The sequence below is a fragment of the Anolis carolinensis genome, chromosome 5, assembly GCF_035594765.1.
Source record: "Anolis carolinensis isolate JA03-04 chromosome 5, rAnoCar3.1.pri, whole genome shotgun sequence".
Taxonomy (NCBI): Eukaryota; Metazoa; Chordata; class Lepidosauria; order Squamata; family Dactyloidae; genus Anolis; species Anolis carolinensis.
The window spans coordinates 1,182,253-1,204,309 of record NC_085845.1 but is presented as its reverse complement, the minus strand read 5'-3'; the positions used below and the strand labels follow the sequence as shown (position 1 = coordinate 1,204,309).

General features: G+C 39.6%; 1 protein-coding gene across 2 annotated transcripts in view; it reads right to left on the bottom strand.

The window, feature by feature from the left end:
* The window catches only part of cdc25b (cell division cycle 25B), a 41,464-nt gene extending 19,947 nt beyond the window's left edge, over positions 1 to 21,517 (bottom strand). For both annotated transcript variants that reach the window (XR_010006255.1, XM_062980852.1), the window contains exons 1-4: positions 21,270 to 21,517; positions 10,171 to 10,295; positions 6,561 to 6,612; positions 873 to 914 (exon numbers count right to left, since the gene is read on the bottom strand). Coding sequence is in view for 1 of the 2 variants with exons in the window: in XM_062980852.1 (XP_062836922.1) it covers positions 873 to 914; positions 6,561 to 6,612; positions 10,171 to 10,295; positions 21,270 to 21,370 (320 nt within the window). In the remaining variant the exon portion in view is untranslated. The remainder of the gene's footprint in view (positions 1 to 872; positions 915 to 6,560; positions 6,613 to 10,170; positions 10,296 to 21,269) is intronic.
* Positions 21,518 to 22,057: the final 540 nt, after the last annotated feature.

Sequence of the window (22,057 nt, the reverse complement as noted above, 5' to 3'; positions counted from 1 at the left end):
GAAGATGCCTGCCATAGATGTGGGCAAAATGTCAGGAGAGAATGCTTCTGGAACATGGCCATTTGGGCTGTTCGAAACCAGGCAAGTGGGGTGTATATACCTATGGAAGTTTTCCCCCCACCCTGGACATCATTCCACAGGTATATAAACGCCACTTGCCTAGTTTCCAACAGACCTCACAACCTCTGAGGATGCCTGCCACATATGCAGGTGAAACATCAGGAGAGAATGCTTCTGGAACATGTCCAGACAGGCCAGAAAACTCACAGCAACCCAGTGATTCTGGACATGAAACCCTTTGGCAACACAGTGCAGCTTTTGCCACTATACATTGTATTAACCAGCTAATCTTTTTTGTTAGTTTCAGGGCTTTGGAAATGGAGGTGCGCGTTAGATGCGATGACGCATGAGAAGCAAGTCAAGGCAGTAATGCTCTTTTGGGGCAACCAGGGAAAGAGAAAGGGAACGGGCACTAAACCCTAACCCTAACCCTAACCCTAACCCTCTCACTCCGGGTTTTATCTCTGTGTTCAAGCGGCCTGCCCTTGCTTTATTGTTTTTTTGATTTCTTGATGTTCTGTTTATTATTATTTATTGTATTTTAAATGGTGTTATGATATGTTGTTTCTATATTTTATTATGTTGTATTGCTCTGGGCATGGCCCCATGTTAGCCGCCCCGAGTCCCCATTGGGGAGATGGTGGCGGGGTATAAATAAAGTTTTATTATTATTATTATTATTATTATTATTATTATTATTATTATTATTATCATCCTGCACCGGCCGGCCTTTGGAGACACGCAGGAGCGGCTTCTCCATTTCAGACGCAAACACAACACGCAACAGCAGAACCTTCGGGCGCCGGACGTACCTTTGGGGGCCTTTCCGGGACTCCAGCGCCGTCCTCTCAAACCTGTCGGAGGGAATAATAATAATATAATAAAAATAAAACTTTATTTATACCCTGCCACCATCTCCCCAATGGGGACTCGGGGCGGCTTACATGGGGCCATGCCCAAGACAATACAATAAACCATAACATAATACAATTAAATAATACATTACATAAAATAAACAGTACAACATAAGATCAAAACAGCAATATAACACGAGCGGAACAACAGCAATAAGAGACATTGAACCACACACGCAACGGAGAACCGACATTGCATCCACCTTGGATTGTCACTTTCGGATGGTGTGATCTTAACTGTTTTGACTTGCAATGATGTTTTAATCTGTTTTTAACTGGGATGTTTTAAATGCTATGGGTTTGACCATTCTAACACTATGTTCATTGTCCATATACAGTAGAGTCTCACTTATCCAACATAAACGGGCCGGCAGAACGTTGGATAAGTGAAAATGTTGGATAATAAGGAGAGATTAAGGAGAAGCCTATTAAACATCAAAATAGTTATGATTATACAAATTAAGCACCAAAACATCATGTTATACAACAAAATTGACAGAAAAAGCAGTTTAATACACAGTAACGTTTTAATACCGTAGAGCAGGGGTCCTCAAACTTTTTAAGTGGAGGGCCGGTTCATGGTCCCTCAGATTGCTGAAGGGGCAAATTATCATTTGGAAAAAAAAAAAAAACAAATCCCTATGCACACTGCACATGTCTTATTTGTAATGCAAAAAAACCCCCAACAACATTTATTTACTTATTTATTTATTTACTACATTTATACCCCACCCTCTCTCACCCCTAAGGGGACTCAGTGGCTTACAAGTTGTATGTACATCTATATATATAAAAGAGTGATGGCATCAGGGCAGCGGACAAAACAACAAAACTACAGGCCCCCCAACCTCGAAATTTAACAACACAACCCATCATCCACGCCTCTAGGTTGATACAACAAAAAGAAAAGAAAAATAAAGTCCTAATTAGAGGGAGAGGAATAATAGTTTTTATCCAATTGCTGCCAGTTTGAAGGCTAAGCTCCACCCACTTGGTCTCCTAGCAACCTCCTCAGACCAGGGGACAGGCACAGTTAGCCTCACTCAAGGCCCTTCCACACAGCTATATAACCCATTTATAATCTTATATTATCTGCTTTGAACTGGATTATCTTGACTCCACACTGCCATATAATCCACTTCAGTGTGCATACTAAACATAAAGACAACCATACAACAGACATTCAATACCACCATTATCTCAACAATTTCTCACCAACACCACCAGATAACGCCACAGCAACGCGTGGCCGGGCATAGCTAGTACAATATATTATGTTATTGACATAGCACAACATTAGCATTATATATTACTATCTGGTACTATCCTATACATTTAATATATAATTAATATTATTATATTATACCATATTATTATATTGTATTATTATTATTAGCCGCCCTGAGTCCCCCTATTGAGTGAGAAGGGCGGGGTAGAAATACTGTAATAAATAAATAAATATTATATTGTATTACATTATAATATTATTATCAATATTATATGTATACACAATATATCATATTATTACCATAGCACAATACTAGTAAATGAAAGAAGAATATAATATTTAAAAATAAAAACAATCTTAACCAACATACTGTAAACCTATCAGGATTTCATTGGGAAGTGAGACCCTGCTTCTGCCCAAGTTATATCACGATATATTGAAAACATTGACTACAAAAATGGCTTGGATTATCCAGAGGCTTGGATAAGCAAGGCTTGGATAAGTGAGACTCTACTGTAGTAATAAATAATAATAATAATAAATAATAATAAGTTTATTTATATCTCGCCTCCATCTCCCCCGAAGGGGACTTGGGGCTGCTTACAGAAAAATCAGATACAAAACAATAACAAAACACGAAACATCAAAATACAATAACTAAAACCAATAATAATATATACACAATAACCGAAAAAACAGAAACGCAGTATTAAAACATCAAATCAAAAACAATGAGGCTGCAATAGTGGATAAGGAAAGTGCACATTATGAGTTGCAAATTCAGAAATAGATAAAGTAGAAGAGATTCATTTAAAGTCACATTGGGTAGGGAGGAGCCCTGAATTAATGTCAAGTCATCAGGAGAAGTGCGACCAATACAAAAGGTCGAGGAGTATAATTATGTTGTATAATAATAATAATAATAATTTTATTTTTATACCCCGCCCCATCTCCCCGGAGGGACTCAGGGCGGCTTACATGGGGCCTAGCCCAAGTCACAAACAATATAAAAACATAACAATAAAACAATCAATCAACAATAAAACAAGTCATAAGTCAAGATACAATAAATATACTATGATAAAATCCTGGGTTGTCTCTAAAAAAAAGAACTGAGCCAAAAAAGTGCAATTAGTGTCAGATTCTGTAATTACTATATTTACGAATTTAGCACCAAAACATCGCAATGCATTGAAAACACTGGCTACTAAAAGGCAGACTGCATTGGATAATGCAGAATGTTGGATAAGCAAGACTCTATTGTGTACAGTAGTGTCTCACTTATCCAACATTCGCTTATCCAAGGTTCTGGATTATCCAAGGCATTTTTGTAGTCAATGTTTTCAATACATCATGATATTTTGGTGCTAAATTCGTAAATACAATAATTACTACATAGCATTACTGCGTATTGAACTACTTTTTCTGTCAAATCTGTTGTATAACATGAAGTTTTGGTGCTTAATTTGTAAAATCATAACCTAAATTGGTGTTTAATAGGCTTCTCCTTAATCTCCCCTTATTATCCAAGATATTTGCTTATCCAAGCTTCTGCTGGCCCGTTTAGCTTGGATAAGTGAGACTCTACCGTGCAAAATATATATATATATATATAAATATATATATAAAAATACTAGCTGTGCCCGGCCACGCGTTGCTGTGGCGAAGTATAGTGGTATGGGAAATAAAGTATTGAGGTATTGGTGGTAGTTAAGGTCAAGGGTAAAGGTTTTCCCCTGACAGAGCTTAGCCTTCTAACTGGCAGCAATTGGATAAAAACAATTCTTTCTCTCCCTCTAATTGGGACTTTATTTTTCTTTTCTTTTTGTTGTATGAACGTAGAGGCATGGATGAGGGGTTGTGCTGCCAAGTTTAGTGTTTCTGGGATGTGTAGTTTTGTATTGTCCTAGGCCGAAATTTCATTCCCTTTTTATATATATAGATATATATGAAAATTAATTTTTTTAAAGTGTTAGCACTGTAAGGGAGTGTCTGCAAAGCACCTACGAATACAACAAGCGGTCAATGGTCCTGTGATTCTGGGGCCAAAAGGCCTGTTGCACCTCAAAGTGTGAAGCTCAAAGCAGCTCCTGGTCTCTTTCCCCCCAAAGAACGGACAGAAAGGGGGTCCTGGGGGGCCACACGGAAGTACAAAGGGGGAGAAAGGAATGGGGCAACACGCGGTGGGGCTCGCTTGCTGGAGGCTCCCGAGCTGGGAAGCCATGCCGGCCTTTCCAGAGGCCTCTTTGGCAAAGGGAAGAATGGAATGCAGGCGGCAGATGTTTGCGGTTACAAAGAAAGAAAGAAAGAAAGAAAGAAAGAAAGAAAGAAAGAAAGAAAGAAAGAAAGAAAGAAAGGAAGGCTGACCCTCCCTCCCTCCCGCCTGCCATCTGCCTCGATTGCACGTTTGCAGCAGCTGCCAAAAACGGCCTGTGGAAGGAGCAGGATGCAGGCCAAGAGCCAGCCATTGAATGGTTAAAAGCCTCATTGGCTTTGTTTAAAAAGAGAGGCCGAAAGGGTGCCTCTAACGAACACAGAACAAAACGTGCAGGACGTGTTTGTTTTTTTTTTTTTGCAAAGGCACGACTCTATTAGAGATCATAACCTTTTGGAAAGCCAGGAATCTCCAAAGCCAGTTGGAAGCATAACTCCCTTCTTTTTTGGAGATCAATTGGCATTATTCACACTGTTTGGAATAACCACAACCTTTTTGTAAAATAGCATCTTCCTGAGAAGAGTTAAATACTCGCTTGAGTCAAGCTTCTCCTTAGTGGCAAATATCCACTAGTACTCATGCAAGGCCATTGGGTTTCTCAGTTGTTAGACTGATGTCCCTGGTTTCCCCTTTGAACTGTTAGGAACTTTAGTTATTAGACTGAACCGATTGTCTCTGATCTGTTAGGAACTGAGATATGCCAGTGCACAAAATATATAGCAGAGTTTCAGAAGGGTTATTTCAGCTGCCCAAAAAAATCTTAATAAAGGTAGTTTTCACCCTGACATTACGTCCAGTCGTGTCCAACTCTGTGGGTTGGTCCTCATCTCCATTTCTAAGCCGAAGAGCCAGCGTTGTCCGGAGACACCTCCAAGGTCATGTGGACAGCATGGAGCGCCATTACCTTCCCTCTGGAGCAGTACCTATTGGTCTACTCACATTTGCATGTTTTAGAACTGCTGGCTTGGCAGAAGCTTGGGCTAACAGTGGGAGCTCACCCCATTTCCCGGATTTGAACCGCCAACCTTTAGGTCAGCAAATTTAGCAGCTCAGCGGTTTAATCCGCTGCGCCACCGGGGGCCTTGGAGTGGGTAAAGGTTGTGGTTAATGCCAAGAGGCTCTTGTCCACCTTAAAACATCTTAATTTAAATCACACTCTCAAGAGACAAAAAATAAAGTAGTATTCATTAAAAATAGCATAGTTGGTTTACTCACAAACTTCATGTACTCAGCATACAGGTACATTGTTTATCAATCCAGTTACAAACAGGATTTGAAGTAGTTTCTCTGTGTAGGTAACACGTCTTTCTTAGAATCTACAGTCCAAAATCTACTCTAAAACATCTCTCAGAGTCTAATGGAATCTGAACTGCAAGTCTAATGCGTGTCATGATATCTGAGAGTCTCATAGCATCTCTAAAATAGGTCCTGAATAGGCACAGATCTGGGTCACATGGTGTGCAGCCCCTCCCACAACATAGTTAAGGTAAAACTACACCAAGACACAAACATATAATACAGAAAGCAATCTGTTTTTTATACATAACAAATAACAAGTATAGGAGGCTTGGAGAAGGTTTCTATTATAGCATCTGTTGCCATATCTCCTCTAAAATGGAGTCTGAGTCCTGAATAGACTCAGATCTGGGTCACATGGTCTGCAGCTCCTCCCACAACGTAGAGTTAAGGTAAAACTGCATACCAATATATTAATGTAAATACAGTATGCAATCTGATTTGTATACATAACAAATAACCAGTATAGGCTTGGAGAGGTTGCTATTCTAACATCTGTTGCCATATCTCCTTGAAAATGGAGTCTGAGTCCTGAACAGACCCAGATCTGGGTCACAGGGTGTGCAGCTCCGCCCACAACATAGTTAAGGTAAAACTGCATACCAAGACATTAATGTAAATACAGTATGCAATCTGATTTGTATACATAACAAACAACCAGTATAGGAGGCTTGGAGAAAGTTGCTATTTTAGCATCTGTTGCCATATCTCCTTGAAAATGGAGTCTGAGTCCTGAACAGTCCCAGACCTGGTTCACAAGTCTGGAGGTTTGGAGAAGGTTGCTGTTTCCAACAATATACGCTACAGAGTTTGAAATCCGATTTGAAGGAATAGAGCTCCGACTTACACATCTTCGAAGCTCTCCAGGTCCGAGTCCCGCGGAGAATCTGGGCCGACGCCTGCGGAGACACACAAAGCGCTTGGGTTAAAATTGCATTCTGGAAGGCTTCCGTGGCCAGAATCACTGGGTATGGGTTGTGTGGTTTTCCGAGCTGCGTGGCCAATGTGCTCTAGCAGCGTTTTCTGCTAGCGGCATCCGCAGGAAAAATGTCAAGGGAAAATGCTTCTAGAAGACGGGCGTGCAACACCCCAGTAACTTTGGAACAGTCCTCGCAACTCCCACCATTCCTCGCAGCCTCGGGCCCCTTCCTTTTGCCCCTCAGTTGCTTAAGCGAGGAATGGTGGGAGTTGCGAGGAATGGTGGGAGTTGCGAGGAATGGTGGGAGTTGCGAGGAATGGTGGGAGTTGCAGTCCAAAACACCTGGAGGACCCAAGTTGGCCCACACCTATATATTTTCCAAAAGGCTTCCATCCAGTCCAACTCCATTCGGCCAAGAAGCCGGAAAGTCGCATTCAAAGCCCCCTGGCAGATGGCCAGCCTCTGCTGAAAAGCCTGCCAAGAATAAGCCTCCACCACACTGAGGCAGAGAGTTCCACGGCTGAACAGCTCTCTCTCACAAACACAGAGTGAGGAAGTCCTTCCTCATGTTCAAGAAAGAAAACAAACTACATACTATAATTAATACTGAATTACATAATTAAAATACTAATACCCGTATATGCTCAAGTATAAGCCGACCCGAATATAAGCCGAGGCACCTAATTTTACCCCAAAACAACTGGGAAAACATTGATTCCAGTATAAGCTGAGATACCAACAAAATTACATTAATTGAGGCATCAGTAGTTTAAATGTTTTTGAATCTTTATCTCAAACTGCAATTTAAGGTATGAGTGTCCAACTCTGATTAAATCATTATTTTCATCTTCTTCAACGTAAATGTGCTTATGTAGCCTTTTAATAATAAGAGTGAAATAATAAATGTAATAATAATAAATGCAGTAAAATAATAAATGTAATAATAGAGTAAAATAATAAATGTATGAATAATAAAAATAGAGTAAAATAAATGTAAAAGTAACAATAAAACAATAAATGTAATAATTAATAGAGTAAAATAATAAATGTAACAATACCAATAATAGAGAAAAATAATAAATATACCATATATACTTGAGTATAAGCCGACCTGAATATAAGCCAAGGTGGTTTTTTCATTCCAAAAAAAGAGCTGAAAAACTAGGCTTATACTCGAGTATATACAGTAATTACATAATTAAAACATTTTTCCAGTAAGAAGGGCAAGGGCCAGCATGAATTAGTGGGCTGCATGTGGCCCGCAGCCTGCAGGTTGGACCCCACTCATCTAAGTCATTAATGAAGAACCTGAACAGAACCAGGACCAGGACAGAACCCTTCTGATGGCACGCCACTCATTTCATTTGTGCTTACAAAACTCACTCTGTGCGCTTTGCCCAGTTCCTTTTTATGACTTCTATTTCGGTGTCTAAATTATGTTTTGCTATGGTCACCATTTCAATTTTACTATCTGGATGTGTAAAAATTTATATTTGCATTTTTATTTTTGATGTGTTTTATTCTGGTTATTGTAATTACCAGGGTTTGGCCCCATGTAAGCCGCCCTGAGTCCCTTTGGCGAGATGGGAGGCGAGGTACAAAAATAAAGTTATTATTATATTGTATGACACAGCAAACAAGATAGACATGCTGGATTTCGTATCACAAAATCACAAGTCAAACACTTCCCAAGTGTCTAGGACTGTGTGATGTATTATTATTATTATTATTATTATTATTATTATGTCACAGCAAACAAGATAGATATGCTGGATTTCATATCACAAAATCACAAGTCAAACACTTCCCAAGTGTCTAGGACTGTGTGATGTATTATTATTATTATTATTATTATTATTATTATTATTATTATTATGTCACAGCAAACAAGATAGATATGCTGGATTTCATATCACAAAATCACAAGTCAAACACTTCCCAAGTGTCTAGGACTGTGTGATGTATTATTATTATTATTATTATTATTATTATTATGTCACAGCAAACAAGATAGATATGCTGGATTTCATATCACAAAATCACAAGTCAAACACTTCCCAAGTGTCTAGGACTGTGTGATGTATTATTATTATTATTATTATTATTATTATTATTATTATTATGTCACAGCAAACAAGATAGATATGCTGGATTTCATATCACAAAATCACAAGTCAAACACTTCCCAAGTGTCTAGGACTGTGTGATGTATTATTATTATTATTATTATTATTATGTCACAGCAAACAAGATAGATATGCTGGATTTCATATCACAAAATCACAAGTCAAACACTTCCCAAGTGTCTAGGACTGTGTGATGTATTATTATTATTATGTCACAGCAAACAAGATAGACATGCTGGATTTCGTATCACAAAACCACAAGTCAAACACTTCCCAAGTGCCTAGGACTGTGTGATGTATTATTATTATTATTATTATTATTATTATTATTATTATTATTATTATTATTATGTCACAGCAAACAAGATAGATATGCTGGATTTCGTATCACAAAATCACAAGTCGAACACTTCCCAAGTGTCTAGGACTGTGTGATGTATTTTCGGATGATGCGTGCAGATCCCAGTAGGGTGGCCTTTTGCAGTTGGCAGATCGTAATTTTGTCAATGCCTATTGTTTCCAAATGCCGGCTAAGATCTCTTGGCACAGCACCCAGTGTTATTGTTATTATTATTATTTATTTCCAGGATGAAGAGGAAGCCTTGGGGAGAATCACCCTCTGGGTTCATCCGCTTAACCAATTACAGATCCATCTAACCAATGTTTTCCCAGACTCGTTTCCTTGGACTCGTTTCCTTGCCAGAAGGTCATGAGGGACCTTGTTGAAGGAAGGAAGGTCTTCCTGAAACCCAGGTACGGCGTTCCCTGCATCAACCCAGCTTGTAACTCTATTGAAAGCATGGAGAGGCCAAGGGAGAAAGAGCCAAGCGTGGCCAGCCTGGAAGGCTTCCTGGAAGTCATCTTGACCCAAGCCTTAAGAGATCAAAGCTACGCTGATAGGAGGGGAAACCTCTCCAAGCTCTGGCTTGTTTGTCTTGATAAGAAGGCGGGAGAGAAAAGGAAATCTAGTTTCTCCCCGTGATCATGAGCGGCTCTTTCCCGGAGGAACCTCTGGTGTTCATTGGAAACCAGCCTCCCGCTAGGAGTGGGAGTTTTGGACTCCAACTCCCACCATTCCTAACAGCCTCAGGCCCCTTAACCATACGTCAGAGTCAACCTGAAGGTACAGAAGAGGAATTCTGTAAACCCTAATGCCTGCTTGCTTTGCTCTGCAAGGCAAGTCGAGACATTCAAAACAGAACGTCCTGCCAGGAACAAGGAAGCTCCCAAAGAACCATTCGCAGTTCAGTTTTGCAAAATAAAATAAAATCTCATAGGTAAGTAGATGAAAGGGGGGCTTGTCCCTATGTGAGCCCTTCGGGGAGATGGAGGCTGCATACAATAATAAAGTTATCATCATCATCATCATCATCATCATCATCATCATCATCATCATGGGACAACCAACTCACCCGAATCGGCAGACTCCGAGTAGGCCGAATCCTGGGAAGACTCGGAGGAGACCGAGTCCAGGGAGGACCACTCCGCCTTGAGCTCCATCCCCAGGCGCTTCTTCCGCTTCGGAGTCTCGCAATTGCTGGAACCGCAAGGAAAACAACAAAAGGAACGTGAGGGTCTAGTTTATTAATGGCTACAAGGCTGGTCATTGCAAAGAAGTGGAAAAACGAAAGGGAAGTTTGGAATACAGCGCTCAACGATAAATTGACTCGTGACATTAAAGCTAAAAGGGATCTTTGGAAACAGGTATTATTGGGATGTATGGGGTAAATGTATTGAGTTTATGTTCATTGAAGGAAAGGGGACAAACCCGCAACAGAAACAATGACATTTTGGGGAAATTAGGCAAGACAAGTTGGTCCAGGTGAATGAAGGTGGCACAAGAAAAGGGAAGGGAAATTCTAATAACAAAACAGAATATACATAAATAGATAGGAAATTGTAACAGAACTAAAAACATAGTATGTTTCAAGAGAAGAAAGTTCAGAATTAGAGTATCACTTTATTATCATGTTCATTGATATTTTAGATCAGCGTTTCTCAACCTGGGGGTCGGGACCCCTGGGCCGGGTTGAGAGAGGTCACCAAAACCCACCAGAAAACACATATTTCTAGTGGTCTTAGGAACCCCTTGGGCAGAGAAGGCTGAAGATCTCTCCACCTGTCCTTCTCTTCCTTTTAGGGGAAAAAGAAGGGGGGAAAGAAGAGGAAAAGGGGTCTCCATCCATTGGAGCTTTAACTCCAATCTTTGTTTGCTCAAAAAGCCACATTTCTCAGAATCCAGGCCTCACAGGGAAAGAAAGTGAGGTGGGATCTCCTGAACAGGAGCACCGGCAGCAAAGGAAACATCATAGGGGTGTCAACCCTTCCCTAGGCCATCCAAAGCATGCATGCATGCAAACATAGATTTTTCTCAGTCCCATGTTACTAATACTCCCAAGGTATTGCACAATTACAATTTTATCCCTCTCCCCAAGATCCAAGACTGAAGTGCCATTACAGTGTTCCCTCACTACTTCGCAGTTCGCTTTTCACGGATTCGCTGTTTTGCAGTATTTCAATAAACACAGTCTGCATTTTGGGTCATCAGCTGATTTTTCGATCTTGGCCTTGATTGCCTTTGTCCTGATGTCTTGCTCCTGGGCTGCAAGGATCAGGCCTTCTGTCTCCTTCTTCAGGGTCCCATTCGTGAGCCAGAGCCAGGTCTTCTATTATTATTATTATTATTATTATTAATTGCCTTTGTCCTGATGTCTTGCTCTTGGGCTGCAAGGATCAGGCCTTCTGTCTCCTTCTTCAGGGTCCCATTCGTGAGCCAGAGCCAGGTCTTCTATTATTATTATTATTATTATTATTATTATTATTATTATTAATTGCCTTTGTCCTGGTGTCTTGCTCCTGGGCTGCAAGGATTAGGCCTTCTGTCTCCTTCTTCAGGGTCCCATTCGTGAGCCAGAGCCAGGTCTTCTATTATTATTATTATTATTATTATTATTATTATTATTAATTGCCTTTGTCCTGATGGCTTGCTCCTGGGCTGCAAGGATCAGGCCTTCTGTCTCCTTCTTCAGGGTCCCATTCATGAGCCAGAGCCAGGTCTTCTATTATTATTATTATTATTATTATTATTATTAATGGCCTTTGTCCTGATGTCTTGCTCCTGGGCTGCAAGGATCAGGCCTTCTGTCTCCTTCTTCAGGGTCCCATTCGTGAGCCAGAGCCAGGTCTTCTATTATTATTATTATTATTATTATTATTATTAATGGCCTTTGTCCTGATGTCTTGCTCCTGGGCTGCAAGGATCAGGCCTTCTGTCTCCTTCTTCAGGGTCCCATTCGTGAGCCAGAGCCAGGTCTTCTCCTTATCAGCTTTTCCTTCAATTTTGTCAAGGAACTTTCCATGCAATGTTTTGCTGTGTCAGCTGTCAGCTCTAGTTTGTAGTGCAGTCTTCTTGTATAGATTCTTTGTCTGCTGTATTATTATTATATATGTGTGCGCATATGGCTGGAGTTATACTTTAAAATGTTCCTGTTTTGTGTACAAATTCAGCATAAGAACAAACCTACTGAAACCAATCTTGTTATTAACTTAGGGACTGCTTGCATTAAAAACGTTGCACAAAATAGTGGCCTGATTAACTGCAACTTCTTCCCAGGCTGCAGAAGGGATCTGGGTTCAATCCAAGCCCGTCCTGCAGACAAAAATGAGGCTGTGCTTTCTTGGTGACCTTTTCTTTCATTCTCGCTTCCATCTTGGTGCGTTAGCGTCACCAAAACCCAACTTCCTCCTTTGTGCAGCCGCTGTGCAGAGAAGCGGAAACGCGGGCACTCTTTTAAATTGCATTTCTTCCTCTTGTTTTCGAATGGCACACGCCTTGAATTTATACAGTTAATCATCCAACCTTCTCTCCATGCTCCCTCTCTGCCTTGTGCACTTTTGCAGGGGATTGGCAGCTTTGCTGCAAGCTGGTTTCGTTTCACCTTTCGAATGTTACTTAATAGGTATACGACAGGCACGGGCCAACTTGGGCCCTCCCTCCAGGTGTTTTGGACTGCAACTCCCACCATTCCTCACAGCCTCAGGCCCTTTCCTTTTGCCCCTCAGCCGCTTAAGCCAAACTACAAACTCCCAGGGCTCCATAGTATTGTGTTAAACTTCTTATGCGTGCATCGCATATACAACTATGAATTGTATAGGTATAGTCGATTTTATATATACATTGCATGCATACTGGAATATAATATGTGTGTGTAGCATATACGGTACCAGTTACATGTGTATACTGCATGCATAAAAAAATGTATTAGTGTGTGTATATATATGTGCAAGGTCTGGAGCCTTCTCTGCCAAGGAGCGCCAAACTACAACTCCCAGGGCTCCACAGCATTGTGTTAAACTTCCTATGCATGCATCGCATATACAATATGAATTGTATAGGTATAATGTATTTTATATATACATCGCATGCATATTGGAATATTATTTATTTATTTTTCAAACTTAGATGCCGCCACTCCCCTAGGGCCCGGAGCGGCTTCCAAAAACAGACTAAAATGTAAAACAATTTAAAAACATCAATAACAGAACTCAAAAGCCTGCCGAAACAGGTGTGTCTTACATGCCCTGCGGAAGGCCGACAAGTCCCGCAAGGCACGAACTTCAGGTGGCAAGGAGTTCCAGAGAGAAGGGGCCACTGCTGAAAAGGCTCTGCGTCTGGTTGTTGTTAGACGCAAGGTCTTAAAACTGGGGACTTCCAACAGGTCTTGGTCCTCAGAACGGAAGGATCTCTGGGGTTGGTAGGGGGTGAGGCGGTCCCTCAGGTACATTGGCCCCGGACCATGTTAAGGCCTTGAAGGTAAGCACCATCACTTTGGAAGTGATCCAGTGCAGCTGCAGTAAGATTGGTGTTATGTGGCATCTCATCAGGACTCCCGCAAGGAGCCGGGCAGCTGCATTTTGCACCAATTTGAGCTTCCGGATCACCGACACAGGAAGACCAATGTAAAGGGCGTTACAGTAGTCCAGTCCTGAGATGACCGTGGCCTGGATCACCGTAGCCAGGTTGTCCCTGGACAGATAAGGAGCCAGCCGTCTAGCCTGCCGCAGGTGAAAGAAGGCGGTTTTGCTAACGGCAGAGTCCTGGGCCTCCATCGTCAGTAAAGGGTCCAAGAGGACTCCCAGACTCTTTACCAGTGAAGACGGGCGTAGCGCTTCGCCATCCAGGGTTGGCAACTGGATATCCCCACTGCCCAGTCGACCCACACATGTGTGTGTAGCATATATAGTATGAATTTTGTGCATATATTGTATGTGAATCTATATATATACAGTAGAGTCTCACTTATCCAACACTCGCTTATCCAACGTTCTGGATTATCCAACACATTTTTGTAGTCAATGTTTTCAATACATCATGATATTTTGGTGCTAAATTCCTAAATACAGTCATTACTAGATAGCATTACTATGTATTGAACTACTTTTTCTGTCAAATTTGTTGTATAACATGATGTTTTGGTGCTTAATTTGTAAAATCATAACCTAATTTGATGTTTAATAGGGTTTTCCTTAATCTCTCCTTATTATCCAACATATTCGTTTATCCAACGTTCTGCCGGCCCATTTATATTGGATAAGTGAGACTCTACTGTATATATCAGGGGTCCCCAAACTAAGGCCCGGGGGCCGGATGCGGCCCTCCAAGGTCATTTACCTGGCCCCCGCCCTCAGTTTTATAATATAATATATTGTATATACATATAATATTGATAATAATATTATAATGTAATACAATATAACACTAATAATAATACCATATAGTAATATTAATTATATATTCTATATTACATATAAGATTACTAATAATATTACAGTATAGTGGTATAGTTCAATATAGTAATATATGATGCTAATATTGTGCTATGCTAATAATATAATATATTGTATGTACATATAATTTGTAAGCCACTCTGAATCCCCTTTGGGGTGAGAAGGGTGTGATACAAATGCAATAAATAAATGCAGTAAATAATAAATAAATAAATAAATAAATAAATACATTTTTGACTTGGGCTCACCCAAAGTCTGAAATGACTTGAAGGCACACAACAACAACAACAACAACAACAACCCTAATTAACTTGACTATCTCATTGGCCAGAAGCAGGACCACACTTCCTATTGAAATCCTGATCAATGTATGTTGGTTAAAATTGTTTTTATTTTTAAATATTGTATTGTTCTTTTATTATTCTTGTTGTTGTTGTTGCAGCACTACAAATAAAACATATGCAGTGTGCATCGGAATTTGTTTGTATTTTTCTCAAATGATAATCCGGCCCCTCAACAGTCTGAAGGATTGTGGACAGGCCCTCGGCTTAAAAAGTTTGAGGACCCCTGGTATATATATATATATATTTAATGCATTTTATACATACAGTGCATGCATATTGGAATCTTATATCAGTATGTGCATGTAGCATCTACAGTATGACTTGTATACATTTAATGTGTATATGTAATGTATTTTATACTATACATTGCATACAAGCAGTCCTCTGAATGCCTGCAAAAGCCTTCCTCGATCCCTTTGGAGGTCACTTGAACCTACAGGAGTTGCAGTTTTGCAAGGTCTGGAGCCTTCTCTGACAGAGAGTGCCAAACTACAACTCCCAGGGCTCCGTAGCATTGTGTTGCACTAAATGTGGAACTAATGTTAAGTGGCCGAGGGGGGAAAGGAAGGGGCCTGAGGCTGCTAGGAATGGTGGGAGTTGGAGTCCAAAACACCTGGAGGGAAGTCCCAACTTGGCCCAGGCCTGCTAAGAGCAACAGAGGCCTCCTTTGCAACTCAACGTCCGGCTGCCTTGCCAGGGATGGGCACCCTGTCATTATTTTAAAAAAGCCAACAAAGCCTTGCTTCTTCTTCTTCTTCCCCCCGAGGAAAGGACATAGCGCTCCTCCCGCCAGGCCCATGCAAGGAATGCAAAACCCTCTTCAGCTGCAAAATGAGTTTTCCTGTGCTGTTTCGTGTTGCAGGAAAGCAGCAGCCCCCAAAAAGGCCTCTCTCGCTCTCTCCTGGGTCAAAAACAGGGCCAGAGAACAAAGATTTTGGGACAGGGAGCTACAGAAGGACTCCTTCCGTGTACTAAATGCTATACACACAGAGAGACATACACATGCTTATATAATATTCCAATATGCATGCAATGTATGTACCCTGTTTCCCTGAAAATAAGACATCCCCAGAAAATAAGACCTAGTAGAGGTTTTGCTGAATTGCTAAATATAAGGCCTCCCTCGAAAGTAAGACCTAGTAAAATTTTTGTTTGGAAGCATGCGGGATCAGTAAATGTACATACCATAGATTGTTGTACATGGAAATAAAGGTAGTAACAAGAAATAATAATAATAATATAATAATAATAACTTTATTCTTGTATCCCACCTCCATCTCCCAGAAGGGACTCAGGGCAGCTTACACAGGGATAAGCCCAACAACAACATAAATTCACATACAAACAGAAATTTAAAACAGTAATTTTAAAACAGTATAGCAATAAAATATAATATAGAAATTCTTGAAAGGATTCACAGTTTGGTTATGCTGTTTTGTGATGACAACTACTGTACAGTAGATAATAAATTTTCATTTTTAAAAATTCAACCATAAATGTGAATTTGTCTTTGTGGAAAAATAAGACATCCCCTGAAAATAAGACCTAGAACATCTTTGGGAGCAAAATTTAATATAAGACACTGTCTTATTTTCGGGGAAACAGGGTATAGAATAGTAACAACTTTATATTTATATCCTGCCTCTATCTCCCCAAAGGGGACTCAGGGCGGCTTACATGGGGCCAAGCCCGAATAAAAACAATCTATATATATAAAAGAGTGATGGAATCACGGCGACCCACAAAACAACAGGCCCCCCAACCTCGAAATTTGACAACACAACCCATCATCCACGGCTCTAGGTTGATACAACAAAAAGAAAAGAAAAATAAAGTCCTAATTAGAGGGAGAGGAATAATTGCTTTTATCCAATTGCTGCCAGTTAGAGTGCTAAGCTCCGCCCACTTGGTCTCCTAGCAACCCAATAAAAAATAATAAAAAACACTAAAAATTGATACAATAAAATACTATAATAACAGAAAATAACTAAAAATAATACAAGAAAATAATAAAATATAATAAATAAAAATATAACTTACAATAAAATTAATTAAAAAATGCAAATAACGTCCAATAAAAATTACACAACAATTTTTAACCAACACCACCACCACTTTGCCACAGCAAGTAGCAATATAAAACACAACAATAGACAAGAGACAGGCACAATTATAAAAAAATTAAGCATTACCCAATAAAAAATAAATGACAAAAACTAATAAAATCATGGATTAAAATGGAGAGGTTGTAAAAGTAGACTGGGTAAGGTACACCATATAAATATTGCAAACACAAGGTGACTGATAAGTGCTGCAAATTCTTGGAAGTGCAAATTGGGATGGGAATAGACCCTGTGTTATTATATGCACTATATATATGAAGTAGAGATGCTATACATATACATACTATTATATTCCTATATGCATGCAATATATGCATACAATTCATACCATATATGCTACACACAAACAAACACATACTGATATTACATTCTAATATGCATGCACTATTTGCACTTTTCTGGCCCACTACCCTTTTTAGGAGCCAACCCTGGTTTTTTTTTATCAAAGTGTGTTTATTGTTTATTGGTATATGTGATTTTATTTGTTTATTTGTTTTTTATTGCTGAGTTTTATATTGTTTGTTGCCTGGGCTTGGCCCCATGTAAGCCGCCCCAAGTCCCCTTGGGGAGATGGGGCGGGGTATAAAAATAAAGTTATTATGCAATGTATGCATAAAACACACATAGATGCATTATATCTATACAATCCAGCTTAAGCGGCCGAGGGGGGAAAGGAAAGGGCCTGAGGCTGTTAGGAATGGTGGGAGTTGGAGTCCAAAACACATGGAGGGCCCAAGTTGGCCCATGCCCTTGCAAAAGTATATAGAGGGACCCCAAAGTCCCTTTGAAACTAAGCATGCCTCCTTACTGGAGAAAGGCTCATGCCATTTGACACCGTTGTAATTCGATGCTCTGGGATTCTGGGAGTTGCAGTTCGGCGAGGTCTGGCACTATTTACCAGACCTTGGCAAACTACATCTCCCAGGGTTCATTTCCTAGTGTGAACAGAATGGAATAACTTCACTGCCACTGTACACATGCAGAATTACAAAGCGATGCACTTCTCCTCCCACATTCTAGCCGCAATTGCCGGACCCTACTCAATGTCACATCAGGGTGAGACTTATATAGAGTTCAATACAGTCACAGCTCTGGGATACACAGCGCTGTCTCAGCCTTCGTTTTGTTAACATCCCAGGCACTACATGCACTATATACTTGCACACAAGACTGGCGCAAACACCGCCATGCTTTGCTCTGGACCAGTTCAATCCAGGTCCCCAGGAGCACATGGAAAGGAAAGAAATAAGGAAGGAAGGGAAATGAAAAGAAAGGAAGAAGAAAAATTTAGCCCTTTGTTATCTAGGCTTGACCACGAGGTCCTTCTTTTTTCCCTTCCCTTCCCAAAACCCAATGGAGCTAGGCCCGGACCAGAGGGAGGACTTCAGCCAGTTCTTTTCTTAGGATTTCAAAGTATATTGGGATGCAACATTAGTATGTGTATATATGTGTGTGTTTATGTATAAACTGCACACATTTATTGCATGCATGTATACATATGCACATACTGATATTATATTTCAATATGCATGCAATTTATGTATATAATACACTATATATAAATATGTGAATACAATTCATGTTGTATATGCTATATATACACATTTGCCGATATAATATTCCAATATGAATGCAATGAAAGTATAAAATGCATTATATATGCAATATATGTACACAATCCATACTATATACACATACTAATATATTCCTAAATGTATGCAATATATGCCTATCTCATACCATATATGCTGTACACACATATACATACTGATATTCCTATATGCATGCACTGTATGTATAAAATGTGTTACATATATGCAATATATGTATGCAATTCATATTGTATATGCTACACACATATACACACAAATATTATATCCCAATATGCATGCAATATATGCATACAATTCATACCATATATGCTATATGTACACACATATATATAGTTTTAAGATGCCATTTGTGACTGCTGATACCATTGCAAGCTTCCTTCCCCAACAAGCATTCCATGCATTCCCTTGCCCTTCCAAAAGCTGCGTGCATTTTTGGGGGAATGTTCAGGCCTGAATGGCATGGCCTCCATTTAGAGTAGGCCTACTGCACCACTGGGCTTTACCGTGTCAACACGTCTAGAAATTGCTTTAAGAGGCCACCCATATGGCAACGTGGACTCAGATAACCCAGTTCAAAGCAGGCATGGTGGATGATGGGCCCTAGTTTGAATTGAATGAGACTCCACCATGAGACAGTCATTAAAAACCGAGAGCAACATGTGCTCTGGGAGGGTGATGTTCCTCCTTGCAAAACTTTGGGCAGGTTAGTAAACCCTTCCCCATGTTTTTAGGAGAGAGAAAATTATGAAATGCCATTGATAACCCAGGAAGACAAAAACCGTGTTGCATAGTAGGATAATAACAAGACCAAAGGAAAGTTGAGTAACCCCCTTTCCCAAATAATAACAATAAAAATACTAACCTATTAACATTAATAACAATAACATATCCATAGCAATGTATTATCACCATTATTATGAATGGTAATAATACACTGCTATTTTTATGTTATTGTTACACAACTATATATATAATTATAGATATATGCATAGATATATTTATAGAGATACACATGCAAGGAATATCTAAAGCCTCAATTAAGGTAAAAAGTGACTTTTGGAACAATGTATATTGAGGTAAGACTTGTATGGCAAAAGTTTGTTAATTGAATTGATGCATCAATATTGTTTAAATATATATATTTATAAATAGGTATATTGAGAGAGATAGACAAAGAGATTAACAGAGAGAAATCTCCATCAATATATATCTCTGAGTGTGGGCCCCTTCCACACAGCTGAATAAAACCCCACATTATCTGCTGTGAAGTGGGATATATGGCAGTGTGGACTCAAGTTAACCCAGTTCAACGCAGATATTGTGGGATATTCAACCTTGATGTTCCGGGATATATAGTGCTTTGTGGAAGGGCCCAGAGATAGAAAATAGAGAGGCTATAGATATAAATATATATAGAATGGGAGTTTTACAGAGAGATAGATATTTAGAGAATATATTTATAGAGATAGTTATATGGATATATATATTTATAGTGAAAAAGAATATATTTATATAGAGATTGACATATATATATATATTTAGAGATATATAGATATATTATGAGATATAGCTATATATAGAGAGATAAAGAGAATATATTTATAGAGAGAGATTGAAAGATATATATAGATATAGATATAGATATACGGTATAGATATTATGATATATACAGATTTATAGAGAGATAGAGTACATTTATATAAACAGAGATTGAGATATATATATATTTAAAAAGAAATATACAGATATTATGATATATATATTTGTAGACATGGAGAGAACATTTATATATACAGAGATTGATATATAGATATATTGAGATATACATAAATATGATATAGATAGAGGGAGATAGAGAGCATATTTATAGATACAGATATATAGAGATATTATGATATATTTATAGAGACAGAATATATTTATATAGAGAGTTCGATATATACACATTTAGACATATATATATTGATATACATTTAGAGATATAGATAGATAGATATTATGATATATATTTAGAGATAGAAAGAATATATTTATATATACAGAGATTGATATATACACATTTATATATATATATATACAGAGAGAGAGAATATATTTATATAGAGAGATTGATATATATACATCTAGATATATATATACTGATATACGTATATATACATTTAGAGATATAGATAGATAGATATTATGATATATATGTATTTATTGAGAGATTATATTTGGAGGGATAGAGATACAGTAGAGTCTCACTAATCCAAGCCTCGCTTATCCAAGCCTCTGGATTATCCGAGCCATTTTTGTAATCAATGTTTCCAATATATCGTGATATTTTGGTGCTAAATTCGTAAATACAGTAATTACAATATAACATTACTGCGTATTGAACTACTTTTTCTGTCAAATTTGTTGTATAACATGAAGTTTGGGTGCTTAATTTGTAAAATCATAACCTAATTTGATGTTCAATAGGCTTTTCCTTGATCAGTCCTTATAATCCAAGCTATTCGCTTATCCAGGCTTCTGCCGGCCGGTTTAGCTTGGATAAGTGAGACTCTACTGTATATATTTATAAAGAGAATATATATTTATATAGAGACAGAAATAAATATTTATATATATATATATAGAGAGAGAGAGAGGTTCTGACCTTCCAAGGCCGGCCAGGCGGTCCATGTTGAGGGCGAGGCTGGCGACCGGGGAGAGGCCCCAACCGAGGCCCGGGAGGGCGCTGCCCCGCCGGGGGTCCATGCCTTCCTTCTCCTTCTCCTTCTCCTACACACACAGCAAAAGGACGCGGGTCCGGCCCTCCCTCCAGCCTCCAGGCCCGAGCGGCAGCGGCAGCGGCAGAAGGCCGGGCGAAGGGAGACGCAGGCCCCGCGAAATGAGCCGGCGCGGGAAGGAGCAGCCGCTTTTAAAGGCCAGGGGCGGGGTCCGCGCCCAGGCCCCGCCCACGCCACGCCCCCTCTCTTGATATTCGAAAAATAACAGCGCCAAAGAGCGGAGCAGCCGGCAGCCAATGGAGAGGCGGACCGGAAGTGGGGGGGGGGAGCGGGCTCAAACCGCATCAGTCCCCCTGTGTGGACGCGCCCAAAAGGCACGGGGCGGAGGGGGGGGCATTTTTATATCTATCCCATCACTAATAATAATCATCATCTATGTATATAAAAGGATAAAGTTGTGGGGGCAGTGACTATAACAACAAAACTAAACATCCCAGAAATACGAAACTTGGCAACACAACGCAAAAGCCTTCCCTCCCGGTTGTAACAACACAATCACACCACAAAACCACACTGGACCCACAAAACTCACAACAATGCATCGTGACTATAACAACACAACTAAATGCCCTAGAAATACGAAACTTGGCAACACAACGCAAAAGCCTTCCCTCCCGGTTGTAACAACACAATCACACCACAAAACCACACTGGA